Here is an 18,166-nt window from a genome sequence, read left to right on the forward strand (position 1 = left end):
AAGTAGCATTTGCTGACAACACTTCTGAATGGCAAAACTGTGCAGCCGTAAGAATCCTGTCTACCAATATCCCACATAGAAGATGGAATGGCTGTATTGTGATATGGAATCCATCTGTCTGATCATGAGCAAAAAAAAAAAAGAAAGAAAGAAAGAAAGGGGTGGGACTGAGCCCTGGAGTTGGAGGAAGTAGACTGCTTAAGCAAAATGGTGAACACTATCAGCTTAATAATTCAACTATGCTGCGTTTCCAGCATGAACTCATTACCCCAAGTAACTGAGTCCCAAAATCAATGATTTATTAATGAAGCAATATGTAAAAGATCTTCCAGGTGGAAACAAGAATCACAAGAACCTTACACTCTACTGATAAGCCAGACCCTATCCCACAAAGACATCCTCTTAATTATTATAAACTAAAGTCAGTGCTTTACATATCTTCGCCCCCAGATCTACAGCTGTATTCTAAAAGACATACCACAGACAAAAACAAAAAACAGCTTCAGATAACAAAAAAAGTTTCTTTGTTCCACAAGAAAGGCTACTCATTCAGTACAGTATAACACTGTGTTTGAGTATCGTTACGGAAAGTGATATTATTTACAGTGCTACAAAATGGCAAAACGATGGCAGCAAATATTGTGTAAAGAACAAGTTATCTTCGACCTGGAATTCTTATGAAGGTTATTGCACATTACCTTTCAAAAGAGAACTGTTTTAAGTCAGGTGTAAAAATACTGAGACTTGCCAGAACATTGCCCCGAAGCATTGGGAAATCACCAGCACTCTTTAAACTCTGAACTGTAACGGAACCAGCAATAAAAGGAGGTTTACATCGGGTTTTCTTTTCTTGAAATGGAACACATTCAAGATACAAGATGCTACTGGTACTGAACTCCAATGTCTTCCTTTATCTCACATGAAACATTAATTTGGAGAACATTTAGGCTTTAGGAGACAATCCTTTCTTCTGTTATTAGGACTCTTTAGGTCAAGCCAAGGCAGAACAAATGCGCTGTCTTCCAGACATGCAGTATTCAATCAAAGACTGACAGCCCACCTCCTGCTTTCGATTTCCTTTTGTCAGGGTCATTCAAAATCCCTTGCTTCCAACTGGCTAATCTGTTCAATATACTTTATTCGGCTAATATAGCCATAAAAGTAACCCTGGGCATAGGGCTACACTTGCGGAGCATGCGTAGTTTGCGCTGCTACGCGAATTGCACGTAGCACAGTGCAAAAATGCGTGGCGGCCATTTTTTGCTTGCTCGCAGTCTTCAACGTCAAGTTGGAGACCGAGAGCGAGCAAAATCAACATCCCGGCAAGACTTTTTCCTCGTTCGCGATCATCAAGTTGCCGATCGCGAGTGTGGAAAATAAACCTCCCGGCGAGATTCTCAACGCGGGGAGTTCAGGTTTCTCATTGCGAGTGGTCGCGTATGCTGGCGATCGCTCGCAATGAGAAACTACCAGTCCGCGTTGAGAAAGCTGCAGCTCGAATTTAAATCTACTAGAGCGGCAGAAAATGACCACTTGCACTGTGCAAGATGCCGTTTGCAATGATTGCACAGTGCAGACAAGCATCCGGCACTGTGCAATCAGTGCTAACAGCATTTCCCTACCGCACTACGCAGTTCGCATAGCGTAAGTAGTGCACTTTGCGTAGCTACGCGTGGCGCCACTCCGCCCAGGGTTACATAAAAGGTGCCACAATACAAACAATTATGAATGCGAATATTATAAAGGTGCAGCAATAAAAACTATACAGAATTCAATAAAAACCTACTAAAACATACAGTGGCAGCAGTACCTCTCTGTAATAAATTGCCCTTAATTCATGACCAAATAAGCAAAGGATCTCGTATATACAAGATATACATTTCTGCATGTTTACAGGCTTCCGGAGCACCTGAACGACCTCAAAGAGTAGATTAAAACATAACTCTGCCCCATTGCCCTTTTTGGATTATATTATTAATTCTTTCAAGGACTACTATATTGCAGTTAGAAATCTTCCTATTGTAAATACAATATTTAAAAATGTCATTTATCAGCAGACTAAGAGTTTGATCCCTATTATCAATTTCAGTGATAAAAAGAGGTTCTAAAAATTCCTTCTGTTCTTCTAAAAAACACAGACAGTCCAGCAAAATATGTGGGCCACTGCATTTTACTTGTATTCCACATGTACACATTCTGTTCATTTGTCATTGTGGTTTTTATCTTCCTGTCTGCATTACATGGGTTCAGACCAACTCTAAATTTCAATATCGCATTTCTAAGTTTAGGATTAGGCATCACCTCAATGTAGTCAAACATATGATCATTAGTCCACCCAATTACCAAGAACTGGGTGGACGATTTGCTTCCCAGATAACATAAGTCTTCTTCTTGAGCCTTTGTATTAACAATAGCATGTAGCACCTGTTTGGGAATGTGCTGCCCTAGTTTCCATTGTTCTGGTGCTAAAGAAAGTTTAATACACATCTTATTTAATTAATGCCTAACCGGGGATGCCCAATTAAGTTTGCTTTCCTCTTTTTCTCTTTAACAAAGATTTGATATTTTAGGGGCACCTTCTCTGCTCAATCTCTGCCAGAAGTTCAATATATCTTGCAGTCCCTGAAAGGTCCAGGCTGTAAACTGACATTCTACTGCCACTGCCTGGATCATAGTTGATGGTTGGAGAGCAAGGAGCTATTTCACTCATTTGCCCTCCTCCAAGTACCAATCCAATTTACCACCTAAAATTAGTACATTTACTCAGTGGTTGAAGTGGGCGGTAACGGAAGGGCACGGCGTGCCCCTACTTCTTTTATTAAAATGATTCCATTCCCCTACTTTTTCAAAACTGTGTCCCAGGACGGAGAAATAGCAAAGGCATTCAGATAAGGCTCGGCTTGCTTTCGTGGAGGGGCAGAGAAGGAAAAGGACTCTGCCTCTTCCTTACTGTCCAGTGAAGACACTGACAATTTCTTCCTCTTTTCTGTGCTGACAGCTGCCCCCCCTCTTTCTGTCTTGCTCCTCACTTACTTTACACCGTGACTTGAAGAAACGGTTCACAACCTCTCTTTCCTTCTTTCATTTAGTTGCTTCCCTGTGAAATGGATCCAAAACAAAAAAAACACTCTTGCGGGAAATGCTCTTTTCTGACATTTTTCTATTCCAAAGTGCAGCATCGGGATGGAGAGAAATAAAAGGTTTTAAATATGAAAAATAAATACATAACTAAATAAAGCAAGACAGAGTGGTTGCAAAGTGCCCAGATTGGTTTTATTCACATCCAAACACATCAGCCTCACTTTACAGGCTTTGCAGTGAGGCGCCACTTTTGTTTTCTAATCTTTCTTTGAACAGCATTGTTGTCCCCAGGTGGGGAAGTGCAACCATTCCTGGATGTATTGCAATACCTGGTTGATGGGTGGATTGGAAAACAAAATATGTACCATGGTTCTGAGTTTATGGATGTGGTCTTTTTAAACCATACTGCTTACGTTTTATAAGGATATAAGCAATGGACATTGAAACGGTCCCCTTCAGGGCCCTGTAGTCATGTCCTTAACTTTTCAGGTAAAATCACTTGCTGATTTCTGAATAGTGAGTGAGAGATCGTTAAGGTAACCATGTTGTTTCTGCTTACATATCACATGCTTTACTTAATCTTGCATCCCCTATGAGAGCTTGCTTCCACTTTTGTTTTTTTTAGGCAGAATATTACTCTTATCAAGTGCATAATTTGAATTGAGCCACATCCAAGTGTTTATAGGGGGAACAATTAAGTTGTAGCTGAAGGCAGTGCGAGTTTCTCTCAGTGGGGCAGTATGGTGTTCAGTGGGGAAGAGGATATGGCACTGTGGCCAGAGCTGTCGAATTTGGAACTGGGGAACCGGGTTTAGCCTTCATGACCAGTCCACCAGACCACTCTCATGAAGGAGCATATTCCCATGCTAGATCTTAGAAGGCCCCACTAGACCTTAGAAGGCCTGATGTCTTAGCACAAGCAGATGAACCCTAGTGGTGTCAATTGTGGGTTAGCCTTGAAGGCCTGTCCACCACAATCCATACTAAAGTTCATCTCCAGTCTTGCGGGCAGGCCTACGGAGCAGCACACCCTAGAGCAACAGTGATCCAGTCACTGTGACTCCGTCACTGTGGTCACATGAACCTTGAGCAGGTTAGGGCGGTGCGAATGGTGTGACCGCACTGGGTATCTATTTCAGGTGGGTGCGTAGTGTTGTAAGTATATTATTATTTTTTTTAAACTTGCTGCCTCCTTCCTGGTCTCCAACATCTTTCAGCAACAATAAAAATGTAATGATAACTTCGGTGATTAATGTTCTTCCTAGAGAGAGATCGGAGTTTTGTCTAGTGGAAGGGTTGACTCCTGGAAAGGCAGCACAGAGGTTTAATGTGCCTGCTGCAAAGAACATACATGTACCAGGCAGATCACAAAGTGCACGTAATATTAACTAGGTTAGTAGGTTACTGCTTTTGTCAGAGAGATCCTTTGGTTACTTGCAGTTTATAAGTTAAAATCCTAACATAGAACAGTGAGCTATTAAACTATACTGCCTGCTAGTATGGTTGTCATGTGGCTTCTACACCTTGTAGTCCTTTGTAAATGTAACATTTCCTATACAGTGATTTACACGTGTATAAATGATTGTCTCTGTGTAGTGTGTGTGATGTAAAGTGCTCCGACACTGTACACTGGTATGAGTGGCGCTGTAAATCAAATTAAATGCAACTGAGAAAGAGTGTGGTTAATGAGACTTGAAGGGGACTGTTAAAGGGTGGTAGTGAGGGAGTCAGAGGCGTAGGTGATCATTGGGGGCACCTCCAAACATTGTTGCACATGGCGCCACCAGAACTAAAGCCGGCCCTGCCATAGAGGCCAGTCCACCTCACGCATTGGTACCTCCATTGGCCTTGTTTCAGCAGTAGTAGCTGCAACTCACCAAGGATCGGCAATGCAGGATTTGCACGCACACCAAACTAAGTTTGCAAACTTCACAGTCTCTCTGCTTCATGCACAAGCACTTAACATGTGCTGTCTGCTCTGGAGCCCCTGGAATTATGCAGCGATGGGGACAAAATGATGCTGCAGTGTTGACTACATTATGAAACAAAAAAAGGCTGCAGCGTAATGCAATATATTTTCTTATATTTTATTATTTAGACATTTTTACACATGTTAAGTCTCTGCAAAGATTCTGCCTCATTAGTATCAGCATAACATACAAATGCAGCAGTGAGAAAGGTGATCAGTCAACCTTTGCAAAGGGCAGTCCACTTTGCAGCAACTCAAGTCACGTTTTTTAGTAACTTTTTATCCGTTTGAACCACAAAAATGATTAGTTAAAACTAAGATTATACAGTGGATGATGTATTATGTGGCAAATATGGCAGAGCCATAATTATATAGAAAACATTTGCAAACTAGGATATTTTGCCATTCATGTTTGAACTGCTCTTGTGAAAGAAGGGATGAGAAGTGCTAATGAGAAAAACTGCATGGCTTGGAGACAAATGGCTAAAGATTACACTTTTAAGCGTATTTGGGACATTGTGTGATTGGAAATATATCCCACTTTGTGAATGTATATACATGCCAATAACTCCTATTAAACCTTAAATAATCAAGTGAATCCATTTGTTGAATTAAATAACACAATAAGCTGTAACTGGTCGGTGAAATGCCAAACAAATACTAAAAATTGGGATGTTTGGCACATTCTGGCCACACCTGACTCCGCCCACTGATCAAATCCTTGGGTTAGCTCCGCCCTCTGAGTATCCGCCCACAGTTCCCCTACTTTTTTCTCCCCATTTCGACCACTGCCTCTACTCCATATTGGAATTGTGGGCAGACCATTGCATTAAAAGTTGATAAAATTGGCCGCAAGGAAGGGCCTCCATACTTCTGCTTAAATTGTTTAAGGCCCCATACAGAAGAAAGTGCCTTTGCTTTTAATGATTCTATACAGTCCCTCCAATTTAACTTGCTGTCAAACCACATACCCAAATATTTATATTTGTCCACCACCTCACCTCTGACCTCTCCCAATTTCCAATAAAAGGAACCCTTTCTTTTCCCCAGCACCATTATTTTAGTCTTTTCTAAATTGACCGTTAGGCATTTATTTAAACAATAATCTGCAAACCCAACTCGGTCATGCCCGTTATCACTAAATCATCAGCATATAGCAGACATGATATATGGGTCCCCCCATCTTAGGGCTTAGCCCACCAGCCTTAGTTAAAATATTAGGTAAATCGGAAAGGAACAAAGAGAATAGCAGTGGGGCCGGGACACAACCCTTGCGTAACCCATTCTTTATCTGAATTTTCTTGGATAGCGTCCCAAGGGTATCCAAGATTACCCTGCCACACCCCCCCCTCCCATTTTGTGGCGCTGGGTAGCAAATTTTGTGGCCAAAAAAAGCCATATTTAGAGCCCAAAACCTCAATATTTTCTGTATTTTTGCAGTGGACAAACAATGTGCATGCCACAAAAATACTGTAGGCCTGTGCTCTGTCACTGCTGGAGACTGTGGTCTGTCACAGTCTGTATCCTCAGTCTCCAGCAACACTGCGCCTCGAAATGAAGGATGTCCGATGCCAAAGAGAGCAGGTTACAATGTGAAACCTATTTCTGTCATCAGACATAATGTGATCCTAATTGTGTGCAGGGCATGCAGATGTGCGGGTTGAGTGTATATATAATGAAAAATAAATCTGAAAAAGAAGACACTGGGGCTATGCGCTAATTCAGGACGAAAACGGGTTAAGGAAGAGGAGTGCAGTGGAGAGTGTGGTGCAGAAGAGCCTTTCAAGGGCCTGTAGAGTTCGCAGGGAGCACACAAATGCGTGATGCGGGCTGCAGGCTTATCACACAGGAGGAGGCTCAGTGTATTTCAAAGGCAGGCAGCAGAGGAATTTAACACCTCTGTCTGCTACCCACCCTCCCTTTACTTGCTCAGCTGCAGCATAGAGCCAGTAAAGAGAGAGTGAACACCATTTTTTGGTGTGGTAGGTAAGGACCGAAGCATGTTTACTTGAATCTTAAGTTGACAATGATTGATATTTAAGTTAGTAAAGCATACAACCAAACTTAACTGAGTGACACTTATTGTCGGTGAGGTTGCTGGTTTGCATTGTTGTGCCTTAGTTGACACTTTTGTGATTGATATGTTGTAGCACGAGGATAAGGTGTTGCAATTTCCAAATACTGAAAAGGTCCCAAAGGCAAGACCTTTTTGCTATGCAAATGCTTGCTTTCCTCTTTCTATCCAATGCTCCTATATGAGAAAACTAAAGTCTACATGGCAGACGCCTCCAGCAGTTTGTTAAACAGGTCTGCACTTTGAACTTTCAAACACGTAGGAACTTTCAAGCTAATGTCTAAACTCCTCTCACTGCTTGTGGATTTTTAAACGCAGAAGTATTTACGTGGATCAGACTTGAATTTGAATTTAAAATTATTTGTAAGAGCGCGCGTATACCAGCGGTTTCTTGGCGCTACAACTAACGAACTACCGGGGGGAAGAAGGAGGGAGGGGGCCGTGAGGGATTATTCAAAGGACTTCTTGAATAGGTGGGCCTTGAGTTGTTTCCGGAATTGAGGATACAAAGTGAGGGATCGAATTTCCAGAGGAAGAGAATTCCACAATGACGGGGCCAGAGTGGCAAATTTAGAGCCTCCCCACTTCTTTCTTCGGAAACGTGGAATCCTAAGGAGGGCCTGGGAGGACGAACGGAGCTCTCTACACGGAACATAATGGGTAATCTCAGAAGAGATAAAAGCTGGGGCTGAACCTAGACGAGCAAGGAAGGTGATGGAAGCGATCTTAAATTGGACCCGGGCTCGTACAGGCAGCCAGTGTAGAGATTTCAGAAGGGGGGTGGAGTGGTGAAATTTCGGGAGATTAAAGACCAGGCGGGCCGCCTGGTTCTGTATAAGTTGGAGACGCCGTAAACTATATGCAGGAATACCCGCATATAGGGCGTTACCATAGTCCAGGCGGGACACCACCATGGCCAGGATGATGAGTTTGAGGGCAGAAAAGGAAAAAAAACGGGACACCCTGCGTATAGTACGCAGTGCAAGAAAAGAAGCAGAAACCACAGAGCTAACCTGGGAGTGAAGGGACAGTTGGGAATTAATTTTGATGCCCAGGGTTTTAACTGAAGTAGCAGGAGTCGGAGAGGGGCCAAAACAAAGGGGTCCAGGGGCTGGATGAACCACCTGTCAACACCAGCTCGGTCTTATCAGGGTTGAGTTTTAGGTGGTTGTGGCTCATCCAGTCCCGGATATGAAGCATGATAGATTGAAAGTTAAGAACAGAGGAGGGAGATGAAGACAGGTCAAAAACAAGCTGGAGATCGTCCGCGTAATTAAACACGGCGACCTCCATTTGCTGTAGGGAAAAGATAAGGGGAGCAATGTAAAGATTAAATAAAAGGGGAGACAGGGAGGAGCCCTGTGGGACCCCGCACTGAACTTTCCGGACGTCCGCTGTAAAATCACCCAGGCGAACAGCCTGGGTGCGGTCCCTCAGGAAGGAGGAGAGCCAGACCAGGGCCGTCCCCCCGACCCCCGCTGCCCCGACACGGGAAAGTAAGATGGTGTGATCCACCGTGTCAAAAGCGGCTGAGAGGTCGAGGAGCACCAGGGCTTGGCGTTGGTTAGTGTCCATACCCTCCCTGAGGCTGTCCAAGACCGAGATGACAACGGACTCCGTAGAGTGTGCGGGGCGAAAGCCGGCCTGACGGGGGGCAAGGGCTCCATACATCTCCACAAAGGAGCTCAGAGCGCCGGTAACGTGGCGCTCGAGCACCTTTGCCAGAAATGGCAAAAGGGAGATGGGGCGGAAATTGGCAGGCACCGAGGGGTCCGAGCCAGGTTTTTTCAGGATGGGCACGATGACCACAGATTTCAAAGGGTCAGGTACCACACCTTGAGCAAGTGAACTGTTCAAAAGATGAAGTGGAGGGTCAGGGCAGGAGGTGAAGATGTGACGGAGAACATGGGCGGGACAAGGGTCGCGTGGAGAACCGGACTTAACCAAGGGAACTAAGGTGGACAAGGTTTCCCTAGTCATGAGGGGGAAGGAAGTGAGTTCGCCCTTGGGAAGGGGACACTGGGGATCAACAAAAGAGGGGGAAGGAGGGGGAATATTGGCCTTGATGGTCGCAATTTTATGGATAAAGTAATTGTTAAGGGAAAAACAGAGTTCCTCGGACGGGGCAGGCTTAAGGGTGGATCTGTCCGAGAACGCCAAGTTGTGAACAATGGCAAATATTTCTTTGGACTGATTTTCCGCAGCCAGTATTTTGGAGGAGAAATAGCTGGTTTTAGCCTCCAGGATGTCTTTTTTGTACTTGGTCAAGATGGTAGCATACTCCAAGCGCATAGTGGGGCTATAGTTTCTCCTCCAGGCCCGCTCAGCGCGCCGTACCGCTAACTTGGTGGCCTTAAGCTCTTTACTGAACCAACGGTTAGCGTCTTTGTCGCGCTTAGAGGTGATACGTTTGAGCGGAGCCACAGAGTCGCAACCTGAAGATAGCCACTGTTCTATGGCCTTAACCTGTGAAAGGGTGGATAAACCCTGTAACGAGGGGGAAGAGGCGATGAGCGAGGAGGAAAAGTCTTCCAAATTCGCTCGCCCCAAGCTCGAACCCAGATGTTTATAGGGCGAGTAGGTTTGGCAGGGGGGTGCACAGGGAGGGAGAATGAAATGATATAATGGTCGGACCAGGTGCAGGGGGAGATTGAAAGAGAATCCACAGGGAAGTTCAGTGACCAAATCTGGTCAAGTGCATGACCTTTAGTGTGGGTGGGGGAATGAACATGTGAGATGAAGCTGAGAGATTGAAGGGTTTCAGAAAACTCCTTAGAAGAAAGGCATTCGGCAGGGTCAGAGGGCCAAAAATTAAAATCACCAAGAAGTAAAATGGATGAATTATTAACAGTGATGGTGGCCAGTACATCCAAAAAATCAGGAAGAAACAGTAACGGAGATAGGGGAGGGTGATAAGTGAGGAAACAGGTCAAAGAGGGAGTGGTGGCAGTAGTGCGAATGACCAAGTATTCGGAGGTTGAAATGGCGGGAAGAGATAAAATTTGGAAGGGGAGGTCAGTACGAGCAATGACCGCTACACCGCCCCCGGTTCTGCCAGTAGAGCGGTCTGCTCTTAAGGCATAATACTGGGCCGGTAAGGTGGCTAAAAGGGCAGGGAGGGAGTCATGGCAAAACCAGGTCTCCGTTAGAAAAAGGAGATCTGGTGCATGAAGGTCCAACAGAACCGAGAGTTCATGCGCATGGGCGACAGCGGATCTGGTATTAAGATAAAACGCCCTGAGGGCTTTGGGAGTGGTCAATGGATTCGTATCTCCAGGTGAGTATAGAGGGTCGACTGTAGGTGAAGAAATCAGAGGAGCAGAAGCTAGGGAAAGACCAAGAAGGGAAATATGAGAATAAGTAAGGGCTGGGATGGGCCAGGGTCCCTGAAGGTGGTGGAGCTGGTCAGGGGTATAGATGATATGGGGGGCAGAGTGACATGCCCCTAGCCCCGGACGGGCGCAGACGGGCTTGCCTTTGGCGCGCCTTCGTCGCGCCCGCTGCGCCCGTCCGCTGCGCCTCCGGCCCAAACACATATTTTTATACAGGGAAAGAGGGAAGGAAAGGGGGCGTGGCCTGCAAGGTGGGCGGGGCTTACTCGCCCGCGATGGATGGCGGCAGCAAGGGAGGACTCCCCGAGGCAGCGCCCAAGTCGGCTGTCAGGGAGCTTCAGAGAAGGCAGGGAAGGTTGCCAAGATGCCGGGCAAGTTTTAAAACACAACAGGTACAAATGAATTACAATTTTTAAAAAACGAGTAAAAAACAGCGCTCCCGGCTTTCCGCCTCAGGAGTTGGTTAGAAGGGGTAATTGACTTGAGTAATGTCTTTATGTAAGCACGTTGATATTCAACACTTTATAAAGACTTCTGTTGGAAGCCAAAAGCCACACATCCTTTAGTCTAATGTCTGCTACTTCTAGGTTTTCTACAAATTAAAAGTACTCGTCTGTGGTTTTAAACTTAATCTGTGGATAATGCTAATTATTGTCAGTACAGGCCATGATAAGTTAACACTTTTCCGTGTGCGCTGAAAAAAAGGAATAGGGGTAAATAGGTGGTGCTGCTGCTTCAAGATTCTGTATTGCATACAGCTTGTTTATTTTGGAGTTTTATAGCGCACCAAACAACATCCCCCCCACCCACCCACATACACAATTCTCAAACTTAACACCTATAGACCTTTAGCTATGACAGGTCTTCTGTTGGCAAACAGTTAAAAAAACAGTAGGGCTTGAGTGGCGTTACATGTAGTATCCAAAACCCAAGTCATTACGCTCACTGTTTCCAATCCTGGCTACTCCTGTGACAACGTAATGCATAGCATTACAGCCCGTGTTTCTTTCCTGAGACAAAATCAGGCTAAGTTTAGGGGCTGTCCAAAAAAGTATGAGAGAATCATGGGGCAATGGATGAAACAATACGATGTTCTGGAGGGAGATTCTGTCTAAGGAGCTTGAACCTCTTCGTTGTACATATTTGGACGGTGTTATGATTACAACAGATTTTATTGCACGTTTTGCCAACAGATCTACGGACTGATGCCTTTGTCTGTAGTGGTTACCAAAGAAATGCCAAATAAATTGGTTTAATACAAAAACAGACTGACGAAAATGCATTTATTTGTAGGATGATACCTAGGACTGAGAACAGTATCCATGATGACTGGGTACGGTATCCTTTCTATTCCATTTAGAATGCAGTTGTTGTGAAAAGTCACTAATGATAGTGCTCTGATGAGGATGACGACGGTGTGGAAGGCATTTATTATAAACGCCAAAATACTGAAGGGATCACTAAAAAGCTGGCATGTTTCAGATTTCCCTAGCTGAAGTGTTATTACGTGTGGGGCGTATAATTCTATTATCAAAAGGGTGTCACTGGTGGCAGTAATAGGTGGAAGCTAGTGAGTGACTGAATCAAATGGATGTAGCAGTGGTAGAGATTTGGGGTATCACAGAGGACGTTTCGGTCCACAATGAGGATCTGTGAAAGAAATACTGCATTATATGCTAGCTAGTTGCAAGCCGTGTTCCGACTGGGGGGAGATTTGAAACGAAAAATAGGGGTTGCATAATAGGCCAAGGTACAAAAGCGGAGGTGTGCTTCTTTGATGTGGGAGTAGGTCAGTTAATTATAAGGATTAGTAGACAGTGGGATCAGGAGGTAATTTAAAGGGCAGGATGTTCGATCAGTGGATATAGGCGAGAAAGGACTAATTGTAGTATAGGGAAGGCGGACCAGTCATTAGATGCAAAGGATTCTTAGAATATGGAGGAAGGGTGCGAAGATGGACATACCTCCACCGCCGGCAGACAGAGAGTCAGGCACCTGGCCGCTCTCCAGGATGCTGAAGCCCTCGTCGTTCTCGATACCTGCTATCTCGCTCTCTTGCTGGGCGAGGAAAGCGGCAGCAGGATCCTCTTCGGGGACCCCGTTCCCCACCTCAAGTGGAGCCGAGCCGAACATGTCAAACTCCGCCATGGTGCTGTAGGCGAGAGGAGGGCTGGCTCTGGCGCGCGGGTGGGGAGCGGAGCCACACAGACAGGTCACCCCGAACTGAGAGCAGCGGAAACACGAGACTGCTCATCCGGCCCGAGCCATAAACATAGAAAATGGACAAGCCTCGGTGGCCTGTCAGCCACTGACGACTGATCACATAGCGGCCATCTTTAAAAGGAGTCATGAAAAGTCTGCACAACATCAGGTGCAGAATTCTGTCTTAAGATCTCTATAAGGTACAACATGTTATTATTGTTTTCATTGTACGATGCTAAAGTGTTTATATTTCTGGGAGAGTATTGGTTATGTAGAAACAGATGTTTTGTACAGAGTAAGCGAGTCATGTTAAATAAACGTATCTTACAGAACTATATCTCATTACAGAACTGCATTTTACTAACATGTCATTAGAATACTATAATATTCTATAAATAATGTATTTTCCAACATGGTCGCTCGGCTAGATGTCTGTGTGTCGCACTCATTGGGACTCTATTTCAAGTACATTTTCAATGTCTCCTACGCTCTTGTCTGCTTGGTTCATTCATTTGGAATTGACATAGCTAGAGGAAAAAGCGTCGCGTGTACCCCTGGGAGACAGCTTGACCAATCCTGATGTCGGAACGACATGGATGACATTTCTGATGGGCACCAATATGACCATAGCTGGATCGGGTCTATAGGGGTGGTATTAATCATTATTATGTTATAAGCTAACAGACACGATCTCGGCGGGAGACTCAATATTTTTTAATGCCCCAAACGGCTTTGTTTTAGGTGTCTCCCGCCTTAAATCCCCTCCTCTTCAATGTAAGTAAATAGGAAAACACAATTCTACTATTTTTTTTACAAAATCTTCCTTTTACCAAGTTAAAAATATTGGCCTGTTTGGTATTAATAAATGTGGAAAACGAATATGATGACATGAGAAAAAGCTTAGTGTTTAAATTACCAAGGATATGCTTTCATGGTTCCCAGGTTTTCTGTATGCATGTGTGCAACATTGCTATTAGGTTTGCAGTATGCCTAGGTGTGACGTTTATCTGCCTCCTGTGTATCACCAATGCCACCAGAAAAATTGCACCATGAAGAGATCCACAGTTAGTTGTTTGGGAACGCAGTTTTGTATTTATGATGACCACATCAAAATTAACATACCAAAATGTATGGAAAACGAAATGACCGAATGGACTGTTCACAACTACTAACATTTCAATATTCTGTGACCAAAAAGAGGTAGGGTATTCTGGGGTTTAATATAGTAAGTAGTAATAATGTGCCATCACTCTGCATTCAACATGTGACCCAGCAAAGATTGCAAGAAACCATGCATGAGATTTTGAATGAGCCTTAATCATACCGCCAATCTTGCATGGTTTGCACGCAAGTGGTGTAACCGAGAATACCACAAACTGAGACACTACAAGTGATTGAGGAGTTATTATTTGCAAGAGAGCTGAACTCTATAACTCCAGTCAGGTTCATCATGACGCTAGCAACATTGGCCATGACAGAGAATTTTTTTGCCTTTGAAGAGTCATTATACTTACAGATCAGCGGGACCAGCATGGGCAGCGTTTTTGCCCCCAGCCTCGCGAATCTCTACGTGCATCAATTCGAACAGGAGCACGTGCTCGCAGACACTAACCCCCATCTTGAGTGTCTGCGAGCGTGGAAACGCTATATCGACGATATTTTCGTCGTATGGCGTGGAAATGTTTCCCAACTCAAAGAGTTCCATGAGTGGTTAAACCAACGAAATCGGTTCTTGAAATTCACCATGGAACACGATGCTGACAAACTGGCATTTCTGGACTTATTGATCCTTGGTACACCTCAAGGCCTGACTTCAGAGCTTTATCGTAACCCGATGGCTCGGAATTCATTGCTCAACTACCACAGTTGCCATCCTAAATCTCTAAGGGATAACTTGCCCTATGGGCAATTTCTGCGCATACAAAGGAATTGTACGACCAAGTCGTCCTTTGAAACACATGCAAAGAACTTGACACGAGACCTATTGGAGAAGGATTACCCCAAGAAATTGGTTTATCAGTCTAAAAAACGAGCGGCAAATAACAACAGAGCCAGCCTGCTTGATACACTACCTCCCAAAGAAAAATCTACACGGATGACATGTGTGACAACGTTTGGCACATCGTCCAATCAGATCTCTAAAATTATCAAAAAACACTGGGGGATTCTCAACACTGGCAAGGACACTCTGCCAGTCCCTCTCTTTGCTTTTAAGAGAGGTCAAAATCTAAAAGATAAACTGGTCCACACCAGACCAAAGACGGACACTCCGAGAGCAGTGGGAACCCTTTGGGATATGCCTGCAGTCACCGGCCACCACCGTGCGGACAATGTGCTGCGTGCCCCCAGACATCTAAATCTACCATGATCAATATTGGAACCGAACGACCATGGGAGCAACGAAGGTTTACGAATTGTAATAGTTCAAACCTAATCTACCTCATCACGTGCCCTTGTGACAAAAGGTATGTGGGCATGACCACGAGAAAAATAAAGATAAGAATATCAGAGCACAAGAGCTCGATACGTTGTAACAAGCAGGCCACTAGATTAACCAATCATTTCTTATCAGCCCAACACTCTCCAACCGATCTACGCTGGACAGTGTTGGAACAACCAGTCATACCCCAATACACCTCTAATATCAGCACCTTCTTACACAGAAGAGAACAGAAATGGGTGTATAGACTCAGAACAGATAAAATGGGATTGAATGAAGATATCCCTTGGATGTCGCTATAAACACCCTAACGTGTTGATTGCTTCCACAAGGGATCATATCTAGACCTGGTATTGCAGATTATCCTCAATAATTTAGGGCACATAAATTAGACTACTCATGGTGAATTGCACAGTGACCTAGAAATGAGGTAAAATCTACTTTGTATGCCGGTCTAGTTTATACCTCAATCAGAATATGATGACCCTTATCGTTGAGAGATGTTTCCTCATTTACTTGAATAGTCTTTTATTACACCTATAACGACTTGCACGTAATGACAATGGATAGCCAGTGAGGATGCAGTTTTTCCTATCAATCATCATCTTTATAAAATGATTTCCAATAAAATATGCATGCGATAAATAATCACAGTCATTGCAGAATACATGTCCATGCTGATAAATAAAACAGTTTGTTGTCACCCGTTTAGTATTGCAAATCTGCAATACTTCGCGCTATACTTCTGCATAGCAAAACTACATCTCCCATGAGTCTTGTGCGAGATGTACCACGCCCTATCATAGGACGTATGCAAATTCAGTTCGAAGCGAGCGCTGAAAACAATTGCATATTTGATTACATGAATTTAGGCTTCACTTCCTTGGCGTGAGTCCGATGGTTTAACTATCAAACGAACGAAAGACTTGTTTAGTCTTTCCTTAGTGTCTTTTAGGATAGACTACATTACCCAGCAATCTAACGCGATTAGCGGTCACCTGACTATACAGTGGCGCGCGGAGACACGTCATAAAACCCCGCTACCTGTCCGTTCGGGTACCTCCCACTTGACAGCCTAGACGGATGTCAGGAGTACCGACGGACAGGTAAGCTTACGATACGGGGATAGTGCTTAGCAATCTGGTCTGCCTTCCCGCTTGACTCCAAACCACTGCTATAGCAATGCAAACGAGACGGGGGCGTTGCATTTCGGCAATGCGTGCCGAACTTTTTGTCGGTGAACCGACGGCGCTCTCTCCATGTTGACATTTGTAGTGGGGCAATTCCGCTTAGATGCCAGCGGCACTCTCTACTTAGCGGCCAACCACGTTGACATTCGCAGTGGGGTCATTCCGCTTAGATGTCAGCACAGCGTGTTTGTTTCCAGCGCATATTAACATGAATAAATGTAAGACAAATGAGTCTCTGAGAGATATGTATAAAACATCCTCTACATATACCAATTTTTGCCTTTGTAAGCAGCGCCGATCAGGCAAAGATGATAACAAATCAAGTCTAGTTGTTTTTCTCTTTGGTTTTTCCTCTTTCTGTATTATTTTTCCTGTTCTTCTCTATAGAGCGGTGCTCCATTTATACCTGAGCTGTAGCCGGGTGAGGTGGAGAGTTCATTCCCCAAACAATGGGTGAGTGGGTAAAGTTTTACCCTGGCTTTCAATTCATATTTGCTCTGTAGCAATTAAGTTGACCTTCTAGCAACTATTGATCAATATTCCTTGACAATTTTTTTACACAATTGTGTATTTTTCTTTGAAGCTATCGACACTAACTGTATATGTGTATTTGTGTGCCTTTTGTTCCACATGCTCACACGACCAACTGGATCATCTCCATGGGCGATCTCAGGTGATATGAATTTTATTTAAAAATCATTATTGTTTAGCACATAAGCAGTAGCATTTATTAACGAGGTCCTGAAGAAGCAGACAGGGATCATTTGACCCTATTACACTGCAGAAACATGTCGACCTCTTAACATCTAAGTAGTCATTTGTTACACTACTTTGCACTGTTTTTATTTCCTTGGGTGTGGGTAGGATCCTATTAAAAGTTTTTTCCACTCCCACAACCCAATATTAACTTATTTCACACAGTTCTTTTGAACTCGTCACATTTTCTTTGCACTGCTAGTCATTTACCACTTGTTACCATTTTCCCACCATCATATTTTAGTATCCTCAACAAAGATTGGGCTACAATCTACCTAATCTACAGTGGACACGTTTCCACTTCCTTCGGGTGAAGGATCCCAAATGATGTAGGGCGGAACAGGTTGGGTATCTGATGGGAATACACTTTTTTCACTATGAAAACCATGGTTTCCTAGATTGTATCCCAATCAATGTACAGTTTATTAGTTAGCTTCCAGTAGCTCTGACCCATTGTCTGTGTAAAGTTTTTGCATTACATGTAGGGATCGCAGCAATGCTAGGTCAATAAATATTTCCCTAATATCATCCTCTTTTGTGTATAGTGATCTAGAGCAGTCTCCAGATTGCGAGTGTGTTGTTATTTTTTCCGCGACTCAATTGGGTCACAGGATTAGTAGTTTGATTGAGTAGAGGAGCCCTTGTAGTGAAATACTAGACAGATAGCTTATCATGGCCACGAATCTAGGTCTAGCATTTGATGAAACCGAAATCCAGGCATTGCTCCTGGAGAACCCTAGCATGCTGGATATGTTACCAACTACCTGTACTATTCCCGAAGAGGGATGGGCAAAAGTACTAGTTCTCAAAAAGAATCTGGCGAGAGTCAGTGTACACGGAATAGTCATGGCAGACTATCTAAGAAGCAATTGTGCCCCTAGTGGTTTGATTGTAGGAAATATTCCTCGCCTTTTCTTAGATGATAAGGAATTCCTGCATGACTGGTCGCTCATAGCGTGGAAATGCACACGCGACTGGTTAGTGCTTATAATAAGAACGGCGAAAAAGACAGTGGATAAAATCTTGGTGGAGATCCAGGTCCTAGAAGGACAAATAAAAGCAACTATTTCATCAAGCAAAACTTTCTCGAAACAACAAGAGGATAGTAACAAATCTAGTAAA

The 18,166-nt window shown here is 44.0% G+C and overlaps 1 protein-coding gene across 3 annotated transcripts in view; it reads right to left on the bottom strand.

Annotated features, from left to right (window-relative positions):
• Positions 1-12,728, bottom strand: part of CLTA (clathrin light chain A) — a 142,534-nt gene extending 129,806 nt beyond the window's left edge. For 2 of the 3 annotated variants that reach the window (XM_078676537.1, XM_078676536.1), the window contains exon 1: positions 12,421-12,712. In XM_078676537.1, the coding sequence (XP_078532663.1) occupies positions 12,421-12,604 (184 nt within the window). In that variant the 5' untranslated portion in view covers positions 12,605-12,712. Of the gene's footprint in view, positions 1-12,420 lie in introns of all 3 variants that reach the window. The other variant, XM_078676538.1, reaches the window with a different exon arrangement.
• Positions 12,729-18,166: the final 5,438 nt, after the last annotated feature.

Source organism: Lissotriton helveticus, chromosome 2_1 (assembly GCF_964261635.1).
Source record: "Lissotriton helveticus chromosome 2_1, aLisHel1.1, whole genome shotgun sequence".
Classification (NCBI taxonomy): domain Eukaryota; kingdom Metazoa; phylum Chordata; class Amphibia; order Caudata; family Salamandridae; genus Lissotriton; species Lissotriton helveticus.